Raw genomic sequence first — 21840 nt, forward strand, 5'->3', positions numbered from 1 at the left:
GGAAAGCATCAAGTTGGATAAGTCTCCGGTACTGAACGAGATGTACCTCAGGTTACTGAGGGAGGTGAGGGAGGAGATTGCTGAGCCTCTGGCAATGATTTTTGCATCATCAATGGGGACAGGAGAGGTTCCAGGGGATTAGAGGGTTGCAGATGTTGTTCCCTTATTCAAGAAAACGAGTAGAGATAGCCCAAGAAATTATAGACCAGTGAGTCTTTCTTCAGTGGTTGGTAAGTTGATGGAAAAGATCCTGAAAGGCAGGATTTATGGACATTTGGAGAGGTATAATATGATTAGGAAATAGTCGGCATGGCTTTGTCAAAGGCAGGTTATGCCTTCCGGGCCTGATTGAATTTTTTGAGGATGTGACTAAACACGTTGATGAAGGTAGAGCAGTAGATGTAGTGTATAAGGATTTCAGCAAGGCATTTGATAAGGTACCCCATGCAAGGCTTATTGAGAAAGTAAGGAGGCATGGGATTCAAGGGGACCTTGCTTTGTGGATCTAGAATTGGCTTGCCAACAGAAGGCAAAGTGTGGTTGTAGACAGCTTATATTCTGCATGGAGGTCGGTGACCAGTGGTGTGCTTCAGGGATCTGTTTTTCTCTTCATGATTTTTACAAATGACCTGGATGAGGAAGTGGAGGGATGAGTTAGTAAATTTACTGATGACACAAAGGTAGGGGGTGTTGTGGATAGTGTGGAAGGCTTCCAGAGGTTACAGAGGGACATCAATAGAATGCAAAACTGGGCTGAGAAGTGGCAGATGGAGTTCAACCCAGATAAGTGTGGGGTGGTTCATTTTGATTGGTCAAATAAGATGACAGAATATAGTATTAATGGTAAGGCTCTTGGCAGTGTGGAGGATCAGTGGGATATTAGGGTCCGAGTCTGTAGGACACTCAAAGCTGCTGCGCCTCCATGGTTAAGAAGGCATACGGTGCATTGGCTTTCATCAGTTTAAGAACTGAGAGGTAATGTTGCAGCAATGTAGGACCTTGGAGTACCATGCTCAATTCTGATCACCTCACTACAGGAAGGATGTGGAAACTATAGAAAGGGTGCAGAGGAGATTTACAAGGATGTTGCCTGGATTAGGGAGCATGCCTTACGAGAATAGGTAGAGTGAACTTGGCCGTTTCTCCTTGGAGCGATGGAGGATGGGAGGTGACCTCATAGAGATGTATGAGATGATGAGAGGCATTGATCGTGTGGATAATCAGAGGCTTTTTTCCAGGGCTCAAATGGCTAGCATGAAAAGGCACAGTTTTAAGGTGCTTGGAAGTAGATACAGAGGAGATCTCAGGGGTAAGTTTTTTTTAATGCAGAGAGTAATGAGTGCGTGGAATGGTGGAGGTGGATACGATAGGGTCTTTTAAGAGACCCCTGGATGGATACATGGAGCTTAGAAAAATAGAGGGTTATGGGTAACCCTAGGTCAGTGGTCCCCAGCCACCGGGCCGCAAAGCATGTGCTACCGGGCCGCGAGGAAATGATATGATTTGGCGATATGTGTCAGCTGCACCTTTCCTCATTCCCTGTCACGGCCACTGTTGAGCTTGAACGCACGCGAGGTCATTACCCACGCATCATCCGTGTCAGCGGTCAGCGCGGGAAGGAGATCAACTCCTCAATCTTGCAAATGACGGCGGGCTGAAAAGTATGTTTGACATAACATCTCTGCCGGCATTCCGGATGAAAGGCAAGGCTGAATATCCTGAGATAGCCACGAAAGCACTGAAAACGTTGATTCCATTTCTAACATCATATTGCTGCGAAGCAGTGTTTCCTGTGATGAATGCAACGAAAATGAAATTGCGGAATAGACTGGACATCAGGAACACCCTTCGAGTATCGCTGTCTCCCATCACCCCTCGATAGGACCGTCTTGTTGCAGGGAAACAAGCCTAGGTCTCCCACTGATTCAGCGATATTGATGTGTTGCAATGATTTTATATGCTTATATGGGGAAAATATGTGCTGTGTGTTTAATATCCAAGCGTTACTTAAAATGTTATGATGCTATTGACTTATAAGTGATTTATATAACCATATAACAATTATAGCACGGAAACAGGCGATCTCTGCCCTCCTAGTCCGTGCCGAACTCTTAGTCCCACCGATCTGCACTCAGCCCATAACCCTCCATTCCTTTCCTGTCCATATACCTGTCCAATTTTTCTTTAAATGATAATATCGAACCTGCCTCAACCATTTCTACTGGAAGTTCGTTCAACACTCACTTCAAGCTCCCCTGTCTCTCTCTCCCCCCCCCCCGGATAATTGACTTATCACTATATTCATGCGAGGAAAATATGCGCTGTGTGTTTAATATTAAATTCGTTAGATAAACCCTTTTAGAAACGAAATTGAGTGTAATAGCCACTTATCACCTATATTCTGGTCGTGATTAACACTCTCACCCCCCCCCCCCGAACAGAATCGCCAAAAACATTTTGTAGAAAAAAATCGGCACGTACAGGCATGCGCAAGTCACGCATGCGCACTGGTGCAAGGCTTCATGGTCATTGTAGTCTCTCGGGGTAAACACAACGTATTTGGCTGCTACTCTTGTCCGTTGGCAATCCCCCCCCCCACCCCAGTCTGCCGGTCCGCAAGAATATTGTCAATAATAAACTGGTCCGCAGTGCAAAAAAAGTTGGGGACCCCTGCCCTAGGTAATTTCTAAAGTAAGTACACATTCAGCACAGCATTGTGGGCCGAAGGTCCTGTATTGTGCTGTAGGTTTTTCTATCTTTCTATGACAGAGATGAGTAGGCGTTTTGTTATCCAGGGGATGTTGAATCTGTGGCATTCATATGGCTATTGATGCAAAGTTGTTGGGTATATTTAAGGCAGAGGTTGATAGGTCTTTGATTAGAAAGGGATTCGAAGATTGTGGGAGAAGGCAGAAGAATGGTGTTGAGGGGGGTAATAAATCAGTCACGATCGAATGTCGGGGCAGACTTGATTGGTTCTGCTCGTATGTCTTATGGTCTTTTAGTGACCACATGGGTTTCTACTGGCTCCTCTGGTTTTGTCCCACATTCCAAAGACATGGGTAGGGTCAGTGAATTGTGACTATACTAGGTTGGCACCAGAAATGTGGCAACGCTTGCAGGCTGCTCCCAGTCAAATCCTTGGACTGTGTTGGTCATTGATGCAAATGACACATGTCACTGCGTTTCAATGTACATGTGGCAAATAAATCTGATCTTTAAAGCTATTCCTGCCTTTGTGACAGCCAAATCTCTGTATCATCGGAAGGATTTATTATCCATTCCCTATCTCCACCTGATTTTCTGTAGGTTGGCTGCATTTTTATTTGGAAATTGTTCATGTTCCAAGTGTTGTTCCACTTTTGAAGTAGTCTCTGAAGGTGCTGTTCATGTCTGTAGTCTTAATGTCAACAAAGCAGAGTTGCAAGCTGCTGATTATGTAACTGGATCTTGAGGGATGAGTTTCGATCTGAGAGCACAGCTTTATATTTCAATTAAGCAGTCATGTTCTTCAGGCATTCCTTAAAAGCAGTACTAAGCAAGGACTGCTGGGGATTAGGTACATAGATTGCTTTCACTGGGTGAAGGAAGACTCTCGTGTTATGTTATTTAGCAGTGATTAACTCTCCAAAGTTTACACTTATCACCAAATTTTGATGTTGCCCTGTCTGCTACAGTTCTCAATTACAGCTTTATTATCGGTAGCAATCCATATGGTTTCGCTTTTTGGTAGGCTCACTTTGGAATGTAGACAAGTAGGTTTCTTTATTATTGCCAAATCAACCTGGTGTCTAAGCAGAATATCCGATGGATTCAGCTCATAGTTTGTTACTAGTGATCTTGAGCTTCATTTATCATGTTGATCAAGTAAGTTAGAACGCCACTCAGTAAAGCTTTAAGGGCCTCACAGCTATCTTGTTGCAATTTAATGTGAAGGTTTTCCTGCACTCTTTTTAGTGTTGTGTTATGTAAGCCATGTGTTCAAAATCGACCTGTATAAACTATACTCTGTCAGGCAATCTTGAACCAAGAGGGTGTTGGTGGATATTTTAATTATTTTTATGATATTTTTATGAACTTCTGTTTAAGATGGCTTCTGTGTACAACACTCCTTCGGTTGACATCTCCTGGATAGATCATAAAACTATATACTTCACTTCTTCTATGTCTTTTACGTTTGCTTTTCATCTTGAATGTGATTGTGGAACAATTGGAGCCTGTGATTTGAAGTTTGGGGATCGTTTGGGTGTTTCAGCGCTCTGCAGCCCCTGAGTGGATCCTGGGAGGGAGAGGTGACGTTTGGGACCTCGTGGCAAGCAGGCTATGAGACGGGCCACAAGCCAATGTTTGACTCCATTTCGTCGAAAAAGCGAAGAGGGAGATTGAAACATTGAGGTGAATGCAGGAGGTGAGCGATGGCAAGCTGCCTTTTGACTGCCGGGGAATCACTCCGCTATCGGAGGGGGCGACTGCCTTTTGCTCTCTAGGGCATTGCTCTGCTGGCAGAGAGGAGAGACTGCCACTATGCCTGGAGAATGTTATTCAGGTTTTCTGCATTTTAGATATGACTTGGACTGTAGACTTTTTTCAGTCTTATAGATTAATCACATTCTGTACTTTTCGATTGATCTCTCTCATTTTTTTTTAGGGGAGGGAGATTTGGGGGTCAACGTGCCTATTCCATTTTCGTTTTGTGCGGGAGGAGCAATTTTACGGGAAGGGTGTTGATGATTGTGCTACCGTTCTTTTCTTTGTTAGGTTTGTGGCTATCTGGAGAAGAAGAATTTCAGAGTTGTATACTTTGATAATAAATGAGCCTTTGAACCTTTATATTTATAGATACAATATCTTACAGGCCCTTCTAGCCCATTGAGCCTGTGCCGCTCAATTACACACATGAGACCAATTAACCCAGTAAACAGCATGTCTTTGGAATGTGGGAGGAGACCAGAGGAAAACCACGTAGTCATGGAGAGAATGTACAAGCTTCGTACAGATAATGGCAGAACTGAACCTGGGTTGCTGGCGCAATAATTGTGTTATACTAACTGCTACGCTACAGTGACTTGGCATTGCTTATGCCTCCCTTTCTGAAGATGATGATTAAGTAGATATTGCTCTGTATATCTGCTGAGGTATTGTTGGCTTTCGCTACAGTTTTTTCCCATTGGTGGTGCTTGAGATTGGAGCATCATCCAGCTCTCACATCTATGTTGTCCGTTGCATGTTGGGACTGCATCAAGAGCTGAGTGGAACTATGTGCTGACAAGTAATTTGCAATGATAGAGCTTACTTGCTGTGACACATTAATTGTCGCTAAGGGTGAAGCAGATTCACATTAAAACCCAAAGGGTACTTAGAATCTTTGTTGCCAATGGTGGTGGCAAAAGGTGGACCCATGAATGCACCTCCCTTCAACTGGTGTTCCTATTTGGAGAAAGGCTTAGCTACCTCCTCCATTCATTTGGTCTCTGTTCAATCAGCCTCTGATGGGACAGCAGTACCCTGTTTTGCAAGATGCTAGCCCTGGTTAGAGTAAAGCTTCCTTTGACTGTTCAGTTACAGCATTCGCTGAATATGAAAATACTGGTCTTTACCTCAGCCATAAGGTGCTCCCAGAGCAGGCACTGCACTGGCTAGATGCAAAGTAATGATTCTAAATTGTCCCAATAAATGCCTAGATTATGCTGTGATTGGTGAGGAAAAGAGTAAATCTGTCCCATCAAATCATTGAAAGGGCAGATGCAGCTCCCTCAAACTATTCCATGAAATAATCCTGCCAAAAGTATGCTGTACGTTCCCCAGATTCAGAATAGAAGCTCCTTAGGCACTGTGGGCTTCTTCAATGGTGCCCAGTGCTGTGAAGTGACATTGTCTCAGTTCTGGAGCCTGGACCGAATTGGCTGGACATGTCGGTGGTGTCTATACCAGGGCCTAGCCTTGTTGCCCAGTGGAGTTGAATGGATTGCTCCTATAGGTTGTGTTTCATTTGGGGGCTTCAATTCCATTCTCTGTACTGATTTATTTTGTTCCCATGAGCATTAGACTGAATGTAACAATGGGGAGATTGGTGTTGCTTGTCTAGCAGTCCTGTTGATCATCTGCCCCTCCCCCTGCACCCCAAGAACACTGCTGTCTCTGAAATTCAGGACAGGGGGTGTCTTGGAAGGAAGGTGGACGGTGTAGATCTGTTTAATGGAATCAAAGGAGAGGGTCATTTATCTGTCGGGAGATATGTATTCAGTGTGCTCCCTGTGCTTGGGCACAGGAGCATTGCTGCCGCTGTCAGAGAGTTTTGCCAAGGAGGAGGGTGGGGTGGTGGCTGATGCTGTGATGGTGTTGCAATGACTGAAGTGGGCTGGTTTCAGTCCCGAGTTCCCTCATGCTGACAATTCTCCTGTACTGTGGTCCCACAATAGGCACTGGCAAGCATGAGCTTGAACACTCAACCAATCCTCAATCTCGAGAAGTTCAATGAAGCACAGCAACTGCCTCTGCTGACTGGGAGGGCACGCGAAGAGCAGACCTCCACTCCGTCCACCGAGTTCAACCCCCTCATCTACGGCAATGACGTCGACTCTGTGGACATTGCAACCCGGTGAGTTTCAGGGTGAGCCTGGGGCTTTGTGCATTCTCCTTGAGTCATATTAGTAGGATACCTATCTACAGGCACCTTTGTCCTGTAGGAATGTTGCCTCATCAAGTGCTCTGTCATTGTGTATCACAGCCACGTAAATCCTAATTAGATCTGTTGGGATCATTGCTGTGTTCCTCAGCTAACCAGCTCCTGCAGTTACCTTCAGCAGACCTGCCTTTCTGGGTCAGATCCCAAAGCCAGAGGTGAAGAAGTTTTCAGCTCCGTTCTGGCTGTTCTGGCTTGGATTTAATGTAAGACATCTGAACTTTGGTTGCTGCCACTGGGTAGAGGCATGAGGGGCAACACTGGAACATGAAAACGTGTTGGAAAATCAAATTTTGGATGGCGGAAGCTCTGGAAACAAGGTGACATTGTGGTATTTCTGCACACGTCCTACAGAAACCATGCTCCTCCTGTCCTACATCCTCCACAGCTGTTGCACATCATTGAATTGAATTGACTTTATTGCTTACATCCTTCATATACATGAGTAAAAATCTTTACATTATGTCTCCGACTAATCGTGCAATGTGCAATTTATAGTAATTTATAATACTATAATCAGTATCAGCATGAATTCATGAATTAATCAGTTTGATGGCCTGGTGAAAGAAGCTGTCCCGGAGCCTTTAGGTCCTGGCGTTTATGCTGCGGTACCGTTTCCCAGATGGTAACAGCTGGGAGTTTGTGGTTGGGGTGACTCAGGTCCTCAATAATCCTTCGGGCCCTTTTTACACACTTGTCTTTGTAAATGTCCTGAATAGTGGGAAATTCACAGCTACAGAGTCCTGCAATTGAGGGTACGGTTCCCATAGCAGGCAGTGATGCAGCCAGTCAGGATGCTCTCAATTGTGCCCCTGTAGAAAGTTCCTAAGATTTGGGGGTCCATATCAAACTTCATCTGTCTGAGGTGAAAGAGGTGCTGTTGTGCTTTTTTCACCACACAGCCGGTATGTACAGACCACACGAGGTCCTCAGTAATGTGTATACTGAGGAACTTAAAGCTGTTCACCCTCTCAACTGCAGATCCATTGATGTCAATGGTAAGGCCACTCATTCTCTCACCTTGTTCATTCATTACTGCTCACTTCCATCATGTACTGTCCAAGGAGAGATTGCTCCTGACCACTACTCCATTCTTTTCACTCCCTGGCCTGCCAATGTCCGAGTTTACACGGTTATTGTGGCCATGTGTCCTGATTAGATTGCTGTAGTATAGCAATCTAATGAGTGGATGTGATCCTGTGCTCAAGTGAGATTTGCATGCTTACATCTTCTGTTATGTAGAATGAATGACATAACAGGTGTGTTTTTTTTACTTGGTTGTACTGCTCTGACTGTGGCTGTGCTTGATCCAAAACGGCTTCCCTGTTGCTTTCTAAGTGGCTGATCCTTTGATTCACAGGGTTGCCATGGTGCGGTTCTTCAACTCCCCCAATGTGCTGCAGGGCTTCCTAGCCCACACCAGGATCCTCCGACTCTTTCCTCGGCCTGTTGTTGCTTTCCAAGTAAATTCTTTCCTCGCATCCAGACCCAAGTTGTCGTTATTCACTGAGAAGCTGGCTCGGACTCAAGCTGTGGAATATTCTGGAGAATGGTTGCTGAATCCCACCAACTACACCTTCCAAAGGATCCACAACAGTAAGTTGGGGAGGGTTGCTCTGCACAAAGATGGCGGATGAGTTTCGCAGTACAAGTCTGTTGCAGCCAGCTCGAGAATATACAATGGAACTGAACCCACCAGCTGTGCCCTTGTTATCAGGAGTGTGGGTTTGAGTTAATTTTAGGGCAGAGACATGTTCTTGATAATCAAGAGGGTGAATGATTACTGTTCGCTGATGATTTGAGATTACAGGCAGATCAGCCATGATCTTGTAAATGCTGAAGTGGGTTCAAAGAGCCAGATTACCACATCATCCTCATTGCTATGTTCCTGTTTGCTGCTCACTAGTTTTGTAGTCTTGTGTATGGAATTGGACATACCACTAAATGGGCCCAAGTTAGTATTTTACGATTTCATTTCCTAACCTTCCTTTCCTCTCATAACATAGTCTAGAATCATACATCCTTTAACTCTTTTGCTGTCATCATGGATTTGTTCACAAATTTCTTCCCTGTGTCTCATATTCCATTTAAAGCCATCATTCATTTTGTCCTATCACAAACGAGAAAATTCAAGCAACACACACAAAAAGCTGGAGGAACTCAGCAGGCCAGACAGCGTCCATGGAAAAGAGTACAACTGATGTTTCGGTTCGAGACCCTTCGTGGGGACTGGGGAGAAAAGATGAGGAGTCAGAGTAAGAAAGTGGCGGGGGGGGGGTGGAGAGTAAGAACCACAAGGTGATAGTGAAACTGGGAAGGGGTGAGGTAAGGAGCTGGGACGTTGATTGGTGAAAGTGATGCAAGGCTGTAGAAGGAGGAATTCAATAGGAGAGGACAGAAGGCCATGGAAGAAAGAAAAGGGGGAGAGCACCAGAGGGAGGTGATGGGCAGGTCAGGAGATAAGGTGAGAGAGGGAATGGGGAATGGTGAAGTGGGGGTGGGGGGCAATTACCGGAAGTTTGAGAAATTGTTGTTCATGCCATCAGGCTACTCAGATGGAATATGAAGTATTGTTCACCAACCTGAGTGAGTGTGGCCTCATTACGACAGTAGAGGCGGCCATGGACTGACATGTCGAAATGGGAAGTGGTATTAAAATGGGTGACCACTGGGATATCCCAGTTTTTCTGGCAGATGGAGCATAGGGGCTTAGCAAAGCAGTCTCCCAATCTATATCCAGTCTCACTGATATACAGGAGGTTACATTGGGAGCACCAGACACAGTATATGACCCCAACAGACTCACAGGTGAATTGTCACCTCACGTGGAAGGACTGTTTGGCCCAAAATGGTAGTGAGGGAGGGGGTGTAGGGGCAGGTGTAGCACTTGTTCCGCTTGCAAAGATAAGTGCCAGGAGGGAGATCAGTGGGGAGGGACGAATGGACAAGGAAGTCGCATAGGGAGCGATACCTGTGGAAAGCAGTAAGTGGGGGGGGGGGTGGAGGGAAAGATGTGTTTGGTGGTGGGTTCCCGCTGGAGATGATGGAAGTTACAGAGAATTACGTGCTGGATGTGGAGGCTGGGTTAGTAGGTGAGGACAAGCAGAACAGTATCCCTGGTGGGATGGCGGGAGGATGGGTGAGGGCAGACGTGTGAAATGGAAGAGATGTGGTTGAAAGCAGTATTGATGGTGGAGGAAGGGCAGCCCCTTTATTTGAAGAAGGAGGACATCTCCTTAGTTCTGGAATTAAGAATCCTCAGAGCAGATGCGGCGGAGATGGAGGAATTGAGAGAAGGGGATGGTGTTTTTAAAAGTAACGGGGTGGGAAGAGGTACGGTCCAGGTAGCTGTGAGAGTCAGTGCGTTTAAATAGACATCAGTGGATAAGCTGTCTCTAGAGATAGAGATCGAGAAAGGGGAGAGGGATGGTGGAAATGGACCAGGTAAATTTGAGGGTAGGGTGGAAATTGGAGGTAAAGTTGATGAAGTCAATGAGCTCCGAGTGCTTGCAAGAAGCAGCACCAATGCAGTCATCGATGTAGCATAGGAAAAGTTGTGCAGTGATACCAGTGTAGGCTTGCAACCATGTAGCTGACAATCAGGCAGGCAGAGCCGGGTCCCATGGAAGTGGCCATAGCTATGCCTTTTGTTTGAAGTGTGAGGAGCCAAAGGAGAAATCTTGTCCGGAAGGTATGTCCTCTCTTTCTGATTTGCCTTTCATCTGCTATGGAAGTTACCCAGCTGCACCAGCCCATTTTCACTGGAAGTCCATAGAGCTCCTTCTGTTATATTATGTGCAAATTATGAATATAGTTGTGCCCCCAAATCACTAATGTATTGGCAAATTGTAACTGGCATGCCAAAATTGGACTTGGAGTTCCATAGTCAACCTTCCTCTAGTGTGATAAATATTCACCACAATTTATTATTACTCAGACATACTGTAGGTACATGATGCTACTTCCCCTTTATGCATGCTACAGTTTTGTTTAGAAGCTAATTAAATTCTTCCTTTCTTTGATCTGGGGCTTTGCTTAATGCACATCTTGGTGTGTTCTTTGTTTCCCATATCCTCTTTTCCTCCTCTATTAGGGGTAAATTACAGGTGATTGGAAACCTTAGGATGCCTTCAGAAGTGGGATGGAAGACAGATAAGCAAGCTTGGAAGGAAGACAAAACAAAAGACTTGTAAAAATGTGCATGGTTCAGCAGTTGTTTCAATCCAATGAATCAATGTGATCATCTGAAACATACCTTAAGGAAGGGAAAGGATGGCAGTGCAACATTCTTGTTTATAGGATTTTCAGATGAGATGAGGAAATAAGGTGACTAGATCAACAAAAGAGATTAGAAAACACTGAAGAGGGAAAAAGTAGTGTCTGAGAGCTAGGAAATGCTGAAGGAATGCATTTGGTTTTATTTCAACTCTCTAGTATCTGCAGCTTTCATGATTTTTATTGATTGAGTCCAGATGAGTTGAAATAAGTGGGAAGCCTGTAGGACCCTTAAATTCATGTTTATGTACTTTTAAGGTCAAATGGAAGGAAACAGGGCAAATATGTCGGTAATTTTATGTGAAATTTAAAAGCATTAGCGACCCAGCAGGGATTTTAAGTCTATGAACATTAACTGGGACAGGAACATTATAAAATATAGAGAATTTTAAGTGCATTTAAGCAAGTTTTTTAAAAAATAGTCAATCTGAACAGATTCAAGGCAGCTTTAGGAAATTAAAGTGCTGTGTCAATGTATTGGTGGCAGAGAAGATATTTATATGAGGTTTAGAAAAGTGCAAAGACTCCAGTTTGGTTAAGGGGAATTTTACTGAAACTAGAAACAACTACTTGGCATCAAGCCACAGGAGAAAAATTAGAGTGGCAAGTAAGTATGAAGAGGTGAAAGTGTGCGCAGATTTCTGGAATGATAGTATTTTGCATCTTCATAAAATGTGTGAGTGGGAACCATGCCCACTGTGTGGTAAAGGAAGTGTGAGAAATATGCTGCAGTACTGATGTGATGGTAAATATAGGAAATATAAAAAAAAATATTGGAGCCTTTGATTTCTTTGAAAGTTGTGAACTCTGCCAGTCTCAGTGAAGTGTATTGCACATAGAACTGTACAACACAGAAGTGAGCCCTTTCATCCCACTTCATCATGTCAACCAACTGTGATGCTTGTTTATACTAATTCTATTTGCTTACATGAGGTCCACTTCCATCTGCCCCTTTTCTATCTAAGTAGCTGTCCAAAATCTTTTTAAACATTGTAATTATATTTGTTTCTACTACCTCCCTGTGTATGTCATTCCCGATGGTCACCACAGTCTGTGCGAGAAATCCTACCCCTCAAATTGCCTTTAATTTTCACCCCACTCATCTGTCCATTCTCGTTTTAGACTTCCCTGTTCTGTTAAGACACTGTGATTATCTATTCTATTTGTGCCCCCTTGTCATTTTATAAACCTCTAAGTTCACCCATCAGCCTCCTGCATTCCAGAGAGAATAAACCCGCTTATCTAATCTCCACTCCGTTCTAGGCAACATCCTGATGAACAACTTCTGTATTCTTTTGGTTCTATGTAATCGCTACTTCGCCCTACCTGTAGTGTCGTGACTAGAACTACAACACTCGACTCTTAAGTACAGTCTAACCGATGTTGCATATGGCTGAAATATGATGGCACAACCCTTAATGCCTGGCCTATGAAAGCAAGCATACCAAATGCCTCCTTTGTGTTGCCACTTTCACGGAGCAATGGCTTTGTATCTGGAATTCTGTCTGCACATTAATGTTCCTTAGAACCCTGCCATTTACTCTACATGTCCAGCCAGAATTTGACTTCCCAAAGTGTGTCACCTCACACTTGTCAAGAGGGTGCCATCTGCCACTGCTCTGCTCAATTTTCCAGCTGATCCATGTCTCACTGTATCCTTGGATAACCTTATCTATCTATGACTGTTCAATCCTCCTACATTCTCATCTAAATCATTTATATGTATTTCAAATAACAAAGGTTCCAGCATTGATCCCAGTGGTAGACCACATTACAGATTTACAATCAGAAAAATACCCATGTGCCACTACCCTCTGTATTCTCTCCTGAGTCTGGTTTTGGATCCAGTTTGCCGATGCACCTTGGATTACTAGTGGATTAACCTCCCAGCCCAGGCAACCAGACAGGATCTTGTCAAAAGCCTGACTGCGGTTCATGTGAACCACATCAGAGAGTCACAGAGTTCTACAACATAAAGACAGGCACTTTGGACTAACACATCTATTCTCACATCAGTTGCCTGTATTAATTCCATATGCCTTGTTCATTCAAATACCTGTCCAGATGCCTCTTAAATGTTATTACTTTCCTGCCTCCTCTAACCCTTCTGACAATTCATTCCAGATACCAGCTATAAACTACTTTGTGTGAAAAATTTTCCCCTCCTCCCTCTCCACCAAAGACTCACAAATTTATACAGATGAGAGCACTCCACTGATTGCATCACTGTCTGGTATGAAGGAGCCACTGGAAAAAAAAACTACAGAATAAACTAAGCCAGCTTCAAGATAGGCACTAGCCTCCCCAACATTGAGGACACCTTCAAAGGGGGATTCTTCATTGACAACCCCCATCACCCTGGACATCCCCTCGTCTCATTGCTACCATCGGGGAGGAGGTATAGGAGCCTGAGGTCCCATACTCAACATTTCAAGAACAGCTTCTTCCCCTCCACCATCAGATCTCTGAATAGATATTGAACCCACTTTTTAGCTTTTTTTTTTGCTCTCATTTTGCAGTACACTAATTTATTTATATATATTTCTTATTGTAATTTGTAGTTTAATTATGTATTGCGTTGTACTGTTACCCCCACCCTGGGAAACACACTGGTTGTGTACTATTTATACCTCCCATGATTTTATAAACCTCTATCATGCCACTTCTCAGTCTCCAATCCAATCTGTTCACACAGCCTATCCAATCTGTTCTCAGAACTCAATCCCTCTGATCCCAGCAACATCCTTGTGAATTTTAATTTTAATTTTATTTAGGGATACAGTACAGTAATAGGCCCTTCTGGCCCAGTGAGCCTGTGCCGCTCATGTGCCCAATTAACCTACTAATCCATATGTCTTTGGAATTTGGGAGGAAACCGGAGCATGCAGAGGAACCCCACGCAGTCATGGGGTAAATGTACAAATTCCTTACAGACATTGGCAGAATTGAACCCAGGTTACTGGCACTGTAATAGCTTTACCCTAACCATTAAGCTACCGTGCCTCCCCCACTAGCTCAGTTTTCTGCACCCACTCTAGCACAATCATCGTTTCAGTAGTGTAGCGACCAGAACTGTAGACATTGCTCCTTGCGGCTCAACTAGTGTGTAAAGTTGCAGCGTAACATTCCAACTTTATTAATTAATCTTAATTAACATTAATCTACATGGGCAAAAATGCCATATGCTGCCTTCACCATGCTATCTACCTGTGGGAATTATGGACTTGGGCCCCTAGGTCTCTGTTCATCAACATTACTTAATGCCCTTCCATTTGACTTCCAAAATGCATGACCTTGCACTTGCTGGGATTAAATTTCATCTGCCAACATGCAACAGGAAATCAAGATATGGCATGGTGGATCAAGTGCTGCACGGCTCTCATTCTTTCTTTTATCAAAAATGTTTGAAGATCACTGCTGAGTGGTGCTAGAGACAGAAGCAATAAACAGTTTATAAAGTATATTGGATGCATGATGTGCTGTAGCCCAAGTTGTCTGATTAGTCTGAATAGCTCATTTTAACAGGCACACAGACAGACACGCACAGGCACACAGAGAGGCACAGACAGAGAAGCAAAGACAGACACACGCATTATTTTCTATGATTCTTGGATTTCATGGTGTTTGTTTGGAAGCATCTTTAAATTGAGAAGTAACTTTATATTACCTCCTGGTTGTTTCCACCATCTGAAGAAACTAAAAGACTCCAGCTTCCATTTCTCTTCCAAGCTGTCTCCATGGGCTGGCATTTGTCCTGATCCACCTGGTATTCGCTAGTGGTGATAGTAGAGGGCTACACTTCACATTGTCACAAGAGCTTACAATAACGTAAGGTAGGGAAATCAGATCGGATAAGGTTACGTGATGGCTCAAATTGATATGGATATCTGAATTTCTAATCTATAAAGGAAGTGGATGAAAATGGTAGTTCAATTCTTCTGACATCCAATGCATGGAGGGTGGCCTTTGACCTCTCAGAATGATCTGTCAGGCAGTTTGAGCAGATTAGGTAGGAATCCTTAACTGAGATAGTTAGCCTTTTGTACAGCAAGAATTCTAGGTACTGAGGTTTGAAAGTCTTAGGGCATTTCTGGTTATATATTTGAAAATGAATGGGAAAGAGCAGGGGAGTTTGATAGTCTTGGTCTCTAGACAATGTCAAATGTCTTTAGTAGTAATGCTATAACATGGAGCTGTGAAATCACTCATCCTGCTGTTCAGTGATTTGCTTGTTTAATCCTAGTGTCAAGGGAAGGACTCTGTTTTGATTCTGGCTTTCTGTACAAATTGCAAAGAGCGTATTATTTTGTCTTTAACTAGGTGTGTTTGACCCTGCTCTGATCGGAGATAAGCCCAAGTGGTATGCCCATCAGCTTCAGCCCATTTACTACCGGGTCTATGACAGCAACTCTCAACTGGCTGAGGCTCTCAATATTCCCATTGAGAAAGATGATGGCTCTGAACCGACTGATGACAGGTCAGTTTTGAATTCTGAATCCACACAGCCAAGTTTCATGAATTGCATGCTTTCTGACTTTCTGAATGAGTCGGCCATGGGGAAACTTCAACAAGTGCATTAATAAAATCCTATTCATCACATCCATTGTTCTACCTTCATCAATGTGTAATATCCTCAAAAAATTTGATCAGAATTGTGAGGCATGAGCTGGCACTCACAAAGCATGCTGACTATCCCTGACCAGACTAAGCTTCTCCAACATCCTCCCAAGTTCTGTCTCTAAGAATCTTCTTCAATTATTTGCCCACCTCTGAAGTAAGACTGGTCTATAATTCCCAGGGTTATACGTACCCTTTCTTGAACAAAGGAATAACATTTGTCTGGTACTACTCCTGTAGCCAGAGAGGACACAACGATTATTGCCAAAGGCACAGCAATCTATTCCCCCTCTTCCCATAGTAAGTTGGGCTATATCCCGTCCGATCCTGATGACTTATCCTAATGTTTTTCAAAGATTCCGGTTCCTCCCCTTTCTTAATGTCAACATGTTCTAGCGTAGCAGTCTGTTTTACAGGAGAGTTACAGGAAACTTATTCAGCCTTCATTAGAACGAATGTCAAACTTTAAAAAATAATAATATGAAAGCTTGTTTGTATGGGCAAGTGTTCATAACCCAGAGATGTTCTACATTATTCGTTAAATGTGAAGACCAAAACTGCATGCATTTGTCCAGGTTGTGGTCTTATAATGTCCTGTAGTTGTGTCAAAGCTTTCCTTTTGTATAACTCCATACAACTTGGATTAAAATTCAACCTCTTGCTCTGCCCCATACTTTGTGTTTCATGTTTGTACTGCAGTATTTTATTGTCTAATTCCATTCAAATACTTCCTTTCAAAATGGATAACCTCACACCTTCCCACATTATACTCCACTCACACCATTTTTCACAGGGCAATGCTGTTCTTCCTTGTACTCCGTTTGAATTACCTACCCCTTACCCTAAACTTGTGCCCTCTAGTTCTAGGCACCTTTGCTTTGGTGAATCATTTCCCACTACCTACATTGTGATCCTCATTTTATACTGTCTGTATCTTAAAGGTCCCCTCTGAGCTTCCTTCACTCCAAGGTAAACAAACTCAGCCAATGTGATCTGTCTTCAAAACTGAACCATTCCAATCCAGACATCATCCTGGTGAATATCCCCTGCACCTGGCCAGTTAATTGTGGACTTCCAATAGTATAATGATCAGAACTGTACAAAGTACTCCATTTGTGTCCGAAGCAATGTTACAAATTTGTATTGTGACTTCCCCAAGGTTACATTCTATGCTGTGCAGAATAAAGTATTGTTTCCTGTAACTTCACCACCTTATCTAGCCATGCATTTGAAATGCTGCCAATAAATATTTCACCCTCGAGGAAGACTTGTTGATTGTATTGTTGACTTGTTGCCTGATCCAGATTTACACAACTATTTTGGTGAACAAATCTACTGGACTTGTACTCCTGTTCATTGACTATGCTGCTTGCTCACGTCTGCTCAATGTGTGAGATTCTGATAAGTCTTGTCTTCATTGCAGTGGGAGTGACAGTGTGGATTATAATGACTCCAGCTCTTCCTACTCTTCCCTGGGTGACTTTGTCAATGAGATGATGAAGTGTGACATCAAAGGAGATACACCCAGTGAGTAGCCAATGAGATGTCATTAACCCCATTGAACTTGATACCCCCAGATCCCGTGAACCCTCTGTTCTGGAATGGTGACCATATACAATGCTAACTTGTACTAATCCTGATGTCATGCCAGTGTCCTATCACTCTTCTGTCCATCTGCACTGTGGTGTATCTAGTGGAGCCACTGCCTCGCAATGCCAGAGATCCAGGTTCAATCCTTCCTTCAGCTTTTGTATGTGTGGAGTTTGCACATTCACATTCACACCCTATGACCGCATGGGTTTCCCCCTGGTACTCTGGTTTCCTCCCATATCCTATTAAGAAGGGTTGATTGGTAGGTTAATTGTCCATTAAGTTGTTCCTAGTGTGTGAATGGTAGAAGGTGGTAAGGTCAGTGTAAATAAGTAGCTAATGGTTGGTGCAGACCTGGTGGGCTGAAGAACTTTTTTGTTTGTATCGCTCTGGGAATCTAGTTGTGAGTAGTTGGATTTACAAGTTTGGATGAGTTATCTGTAAAAAGGAAAATATCAATTAAAATTAGCTATGCCCATGCTGGCTATGACAGAAGTTGTATTGGGGATTAGGAATATAACAAGGAAATTAAACCGTCTTCATAGCAGGAAGCATAAAAACTTCCAGAAATAATTGAAAACAGATCTAGAATAAATACGAAGTTAAAATTAATTAGCATTAGTTTTAAAAATTTGTATTGATTGGTGTCTGAAGACCAATGATGCTCATGACCTGAATCCAAAAAGTTTTTGAAGATGCTGGTGGTAGAGATGATGGGTGCTTTGGTTGTCACCTTCCAAAGCTAAATTCTACAACAGTTCCCACAGATTGGAAGTGTAAACAGAAGAGAGCAAACAAAAGTTCAGATCAGCTTGATATCATGTTTCAGCTGTTGCACATCTCAATGATTTGGATAAGGGAGTCAATTGCACTAGATTAGATTAGATTATTAGGACATGCAGTCCTCTTTTATTGTCATTTAGTAATGCATGTATTAAGAAATGATACAATATTCCTCCGGTGTGATATCACAGAAACACAGGACAGACCAACACTGAAAAAATAACAAAAACCACATAATTATAACATATAGTTACAACAGTGCAACAATACCGTAACTTGATGAAGAACAGGCCACGGCACAGTAAAAAAGTTCAAAGTCTCTCGAAAGTCCCACATCTCACGCAGACAGGAGAAGGAAGAAAACTCTCACTGCCATGCCTGACCACAGTCCGACTCTGAGTTGTCCGAAAACTTTGAGCTCTGATCAGCCCTCCAACACCGAGTACCAAGCGCCATCTCTGCCAAACGGTTCAACCTCAGCCTCGGTCGCCAACAGCAGGCAAAGCCGGGGATTTTGGGGCCTTCCCTCTGGAGATTCTCAATCACACAGTAGCAGCAGCAGCGAACCGGGCATTTCAGAAATTTCCACATGTTCCTCTGTGCCTTCTCAGGTCTGTCTCCATCAAATCAGAATTGTGCACGGTTCCCTATTTAACAAATATGATATCATTTCACCAGAGAGGCTGCACGCGCTGCGTCGTGCTGCCATCTTCTCCTCCCGCCGATGAAAGTTTGCTGATGAAAGGTTGATGGTTTGGGCAGTGCAGATATGGTGGATAGGACATGGTATGGAAGAATGGGAGTCATCTACATGAGTCAAAGAAAAGGGAAAGATTGAAAGTTATAGGCTTGCAGGTGGATCTGATACCTTCGTACAGAAATTACTGAAAGAATTTGCAAGCCCAGTGAGAATTTAAAAAAACAAATAGCATGTTAGCCATCATTGCAAAAGGATTTGGGTAAAAAAAAAATTTGTTCTTGAAATTATGGACCCTGGTGAGGTTTTTCTTGCAAATTTATATACAGGTCTGGTCTCCCAACCAAAGATAAGACATTTGTGTGAAAGATAGAGAGCAGTTGATTTGTGGGATGGCATGTTGTCGTCTTGGATTGTTATTCACACTGGGCCAATAGTCTTTAGAAGAATGAGGTGATCTCATAGGGACGTACATTAACAAGATAAATGCATCTTTCTTGGATGTCTAGATCCAGGGTCACAGTCTCTTTAAGATGATGGCTCTACAGGATAAAGAAGAATTTTTTTTATCAAGGGAGGAGAAAACCTTTGGAATTATCTTTGAAAGTGGGCTATTGTGGAAGCTCAGTCATTGAATATCAGAGGTTCAGAGAATTGAGAGTTAATAAGTTAATGCAGGAAAATAACACTGGGGTGAAAGATCAACCAGGACCTTACAGAATGGCAAAGACAAGCTTGATCCTTCTAAACACAAAATACTCTTCAGATGCTGGGTTCAAAGCAACTCTCACAACATGCTGGAGGAACTCAACAGGTCGGGCAGCATCCGTGGGCACTGCACCTTCCCTCTTCAGTCCTGACGAAGAGTTCCGGCCTGAAACGTTGACTGATTGTTTCCACGGATGCTGCCCGACTTGCGGAGTTCCTCCAGCGTGTTGTGAGTGTTGCCTTGATCCTTCTGTTTCTTACATTCTTAAGGTGGGTGAACAAGATTGATAGATTTAATTTAACTTATTAATAAATTATTGTAATTTATGTATTTTGATGTGTTTACGTGTATTACAGTCACGAAACAACAAATTTCACAGCATATTATTATGTCAGCGATATTAAGCCTGATTCTGATCTTGCTGATTCCAGTGAGCATGAAGAAAAAAAAATACATGAGGTTGAGAGTGATAGGTGGGATTAAGATCTGTGAATATTCAAGTTTTCATCCAGTGTCTCAGACTTTTTCTGCCATTGGTTTCTTGGAACAGTTTTCCAATCAGGGTCCAAGATACAGTGAGGAGAGAGTTCATTGGGTATCTGCAATTGGTAGCATATAGGTGTTTTTGGGGTTTTTTTTTTGAAAACGATGTCTGTATGTGTACTGAGCAAGGCCTTGTAATTGCAGATGTTGATCCTCTGACCCATGCTGCCCTTGGTGATCCCAGTGAGATAGACTTCCAGGGCTTTCAGAAAGATCAGGAAGATCAAGATGACCAGGGACTGGATAGCGAAAATTCTCTGGAAAACAATCCTCCTCGTTCAAGTTCAAGTACAACAGCAAGCAGCAGTCCCAGTACGGTCATACAGGGCATCAATCATGTGAGTGTGCTGCATGGGGACAATCCTTTTCTGTATGTCTTTGCACTAAAGCTTGGTCTTTGTATTCCTGCAAGTCCTTCAAGATTTCTGTACTTTCATATTTTTAAAATCTATTGTCATCCCAGTTTCCTGCCACCTCCCACTTCCTTTACAGTTGCTGTCTTAGCCGATTCCTCAAAGGCTTCTGCTTCCTTGCCTCTGAAGTTATAAAAGATACATCTCCTTTACTGAGCTCTGACCCTGTGCAGCACCTGGTTACATTTCATCTCTATAGCAATACTTTCTTCCTACTTGAGGTTCTCGTGCATTCATCAGCAATTTCTCCCACTTATTTGCCCCTTACACTGTGATTTCCCTGTATCAGAATCTTTGAAGACCCCATTCAAAGTATTTTCTAGTTCTTGTATCTTTTTGCAATTTTCTTTTTGAACTCCTTTCCATTTTTTTCCTATCAACAGTTTATATCTAGAAGTGCTCATCTTCCTTAGAAAGAGGTAACATAAGATCAGAAGATGTAGAATCATTGTGGGTGGAGATAAGGAACTTCAGGGGCAAAAAGACCCTGACGAGAATTCCAAACTGTAGCCAGGATGTGGGCTACAAATTACAATGGGAGATAGAAGATGCATGCCAAAAGGTCGATGCTGATTTTGGATCCCAAGGGAGAGAACTTGTAGAATGCCTATGAGATGGCTTTTCACAGCAGCTTGTAGTTGCGTCCACTAGGGGGGATAAACTGTACTGGATTAGGTGTTCTGTAATGAACTGGATTTGATTTTTGAGATTAAGCTAAAGGAAACCTGAGGAGTTCTGATAATAATGTGATAGAATTCACCCTGCAATTTGAGAGGGAGAAGCTAAAGTCAGATGTATCAGTATTACAGTTGAGTAAAGGGAGTTACAGAGGCATGAGAGAGGAGCAAGGTAAAGTGGATTGTAAGGGGACACTAGCAGGGATGACAGCAGAGTAGCAATGGCTTGAGTTTCTGGGAGCAATTTGGAAGACACAGGTAGGTACATCCCAAGAAGAAGTAATAGTACTCTAAAGGCAGGATGACACAACTATTGCTGACGAGTAAGTCAAAGCCAACGTAAAAGCCAAAGAGAGGGCATATAATGGAGCAAAAATTAGTGGGATGTTAGAGGATTGGGAAGCTTTTAAAAACCAACAGAAGACAACTAAAAGCCATAAAGAGGGAAAAGATGAACTATGAAGGTAAGCCAGCTAATAATATCAAAGTGGATATCAAAAGTTTTTTCTTATGTATAAAGAGTAAATGAGAGACGGGAGTCTATATTGAACCACTGGAAAATGACATGGAAAGGTAGTTATGGGGGACAAGAAAATAGAGGACAAACTGAACAAATATTTTGTATCAGTCCCTACTGTGGAAAACACTAGCAGTATGCTGGAAGTTCGAGAATGCCAGGATAGAAGTGAGTACATTTGCTATTACTAGGATAAAGGTGCTTGGGAAGCTGGAAGGTCTGAAGGTAGATAAGTCTCCTGGACTTTAAGATTTGGAAAAGATTTGTAGCTGGGGTTGAGGATGTTGTTGTTGAATATCTCGCTGAGCTGGCTTGTTAGAGTATGCCCGTGGTGCAA

At 43.0% G+C, this 21840-nt stretch overlaps 1 protein-coding gene across 6 annotated transcripts in view; it reads left to right on the top strand.

The window, feature by feature from the left end:
* Window positions 1-21840, top strand: part of madd (MAP-kinase activating death domain) — a 275897-nt gene that overhangs the window by 110209 nt on the left and 143848 nt on the right. For all 6 annotated transcript variants that reach the window (XM_072272112.1, XM_072272113.1, XM_072272114.1 and 3 more), the window contains 5 exons: window positions 6420-6598; window positions 8043-8278; window positions 15278-15434; window positions 16998-17101; window positions 20041-20234. In XM_072272112.1, coding sequence (XP_072128213.1) covers window positions 6420-6598; window positions 8043-8278; window positions 15278-15434; window positions 16998-17101; window positions 20041-20234 — 870 coding nt within the window. The remainder of the gene's footprint in view (window positions 1-6419; window positions 6599-8042; window positions 8279-15277; window positions 15435-16997; window positions 17102-20040; window positions 20235-21840) is intronic.

Source organism: Mobula birostris, chromosome 11 (assembly GCF_030028105.1).
Source record: "Mobula birostris isolate sMobBir1 chromosome 11, sMobBir1.hap1, whole genome shotgun sequence".
Lineage (NCBI taxonomy): Eukaryota > Metazoa > Chordata > Chondrichthyes > Myliobatiformes > Myliobatidae > Mobula > Mobula birostris.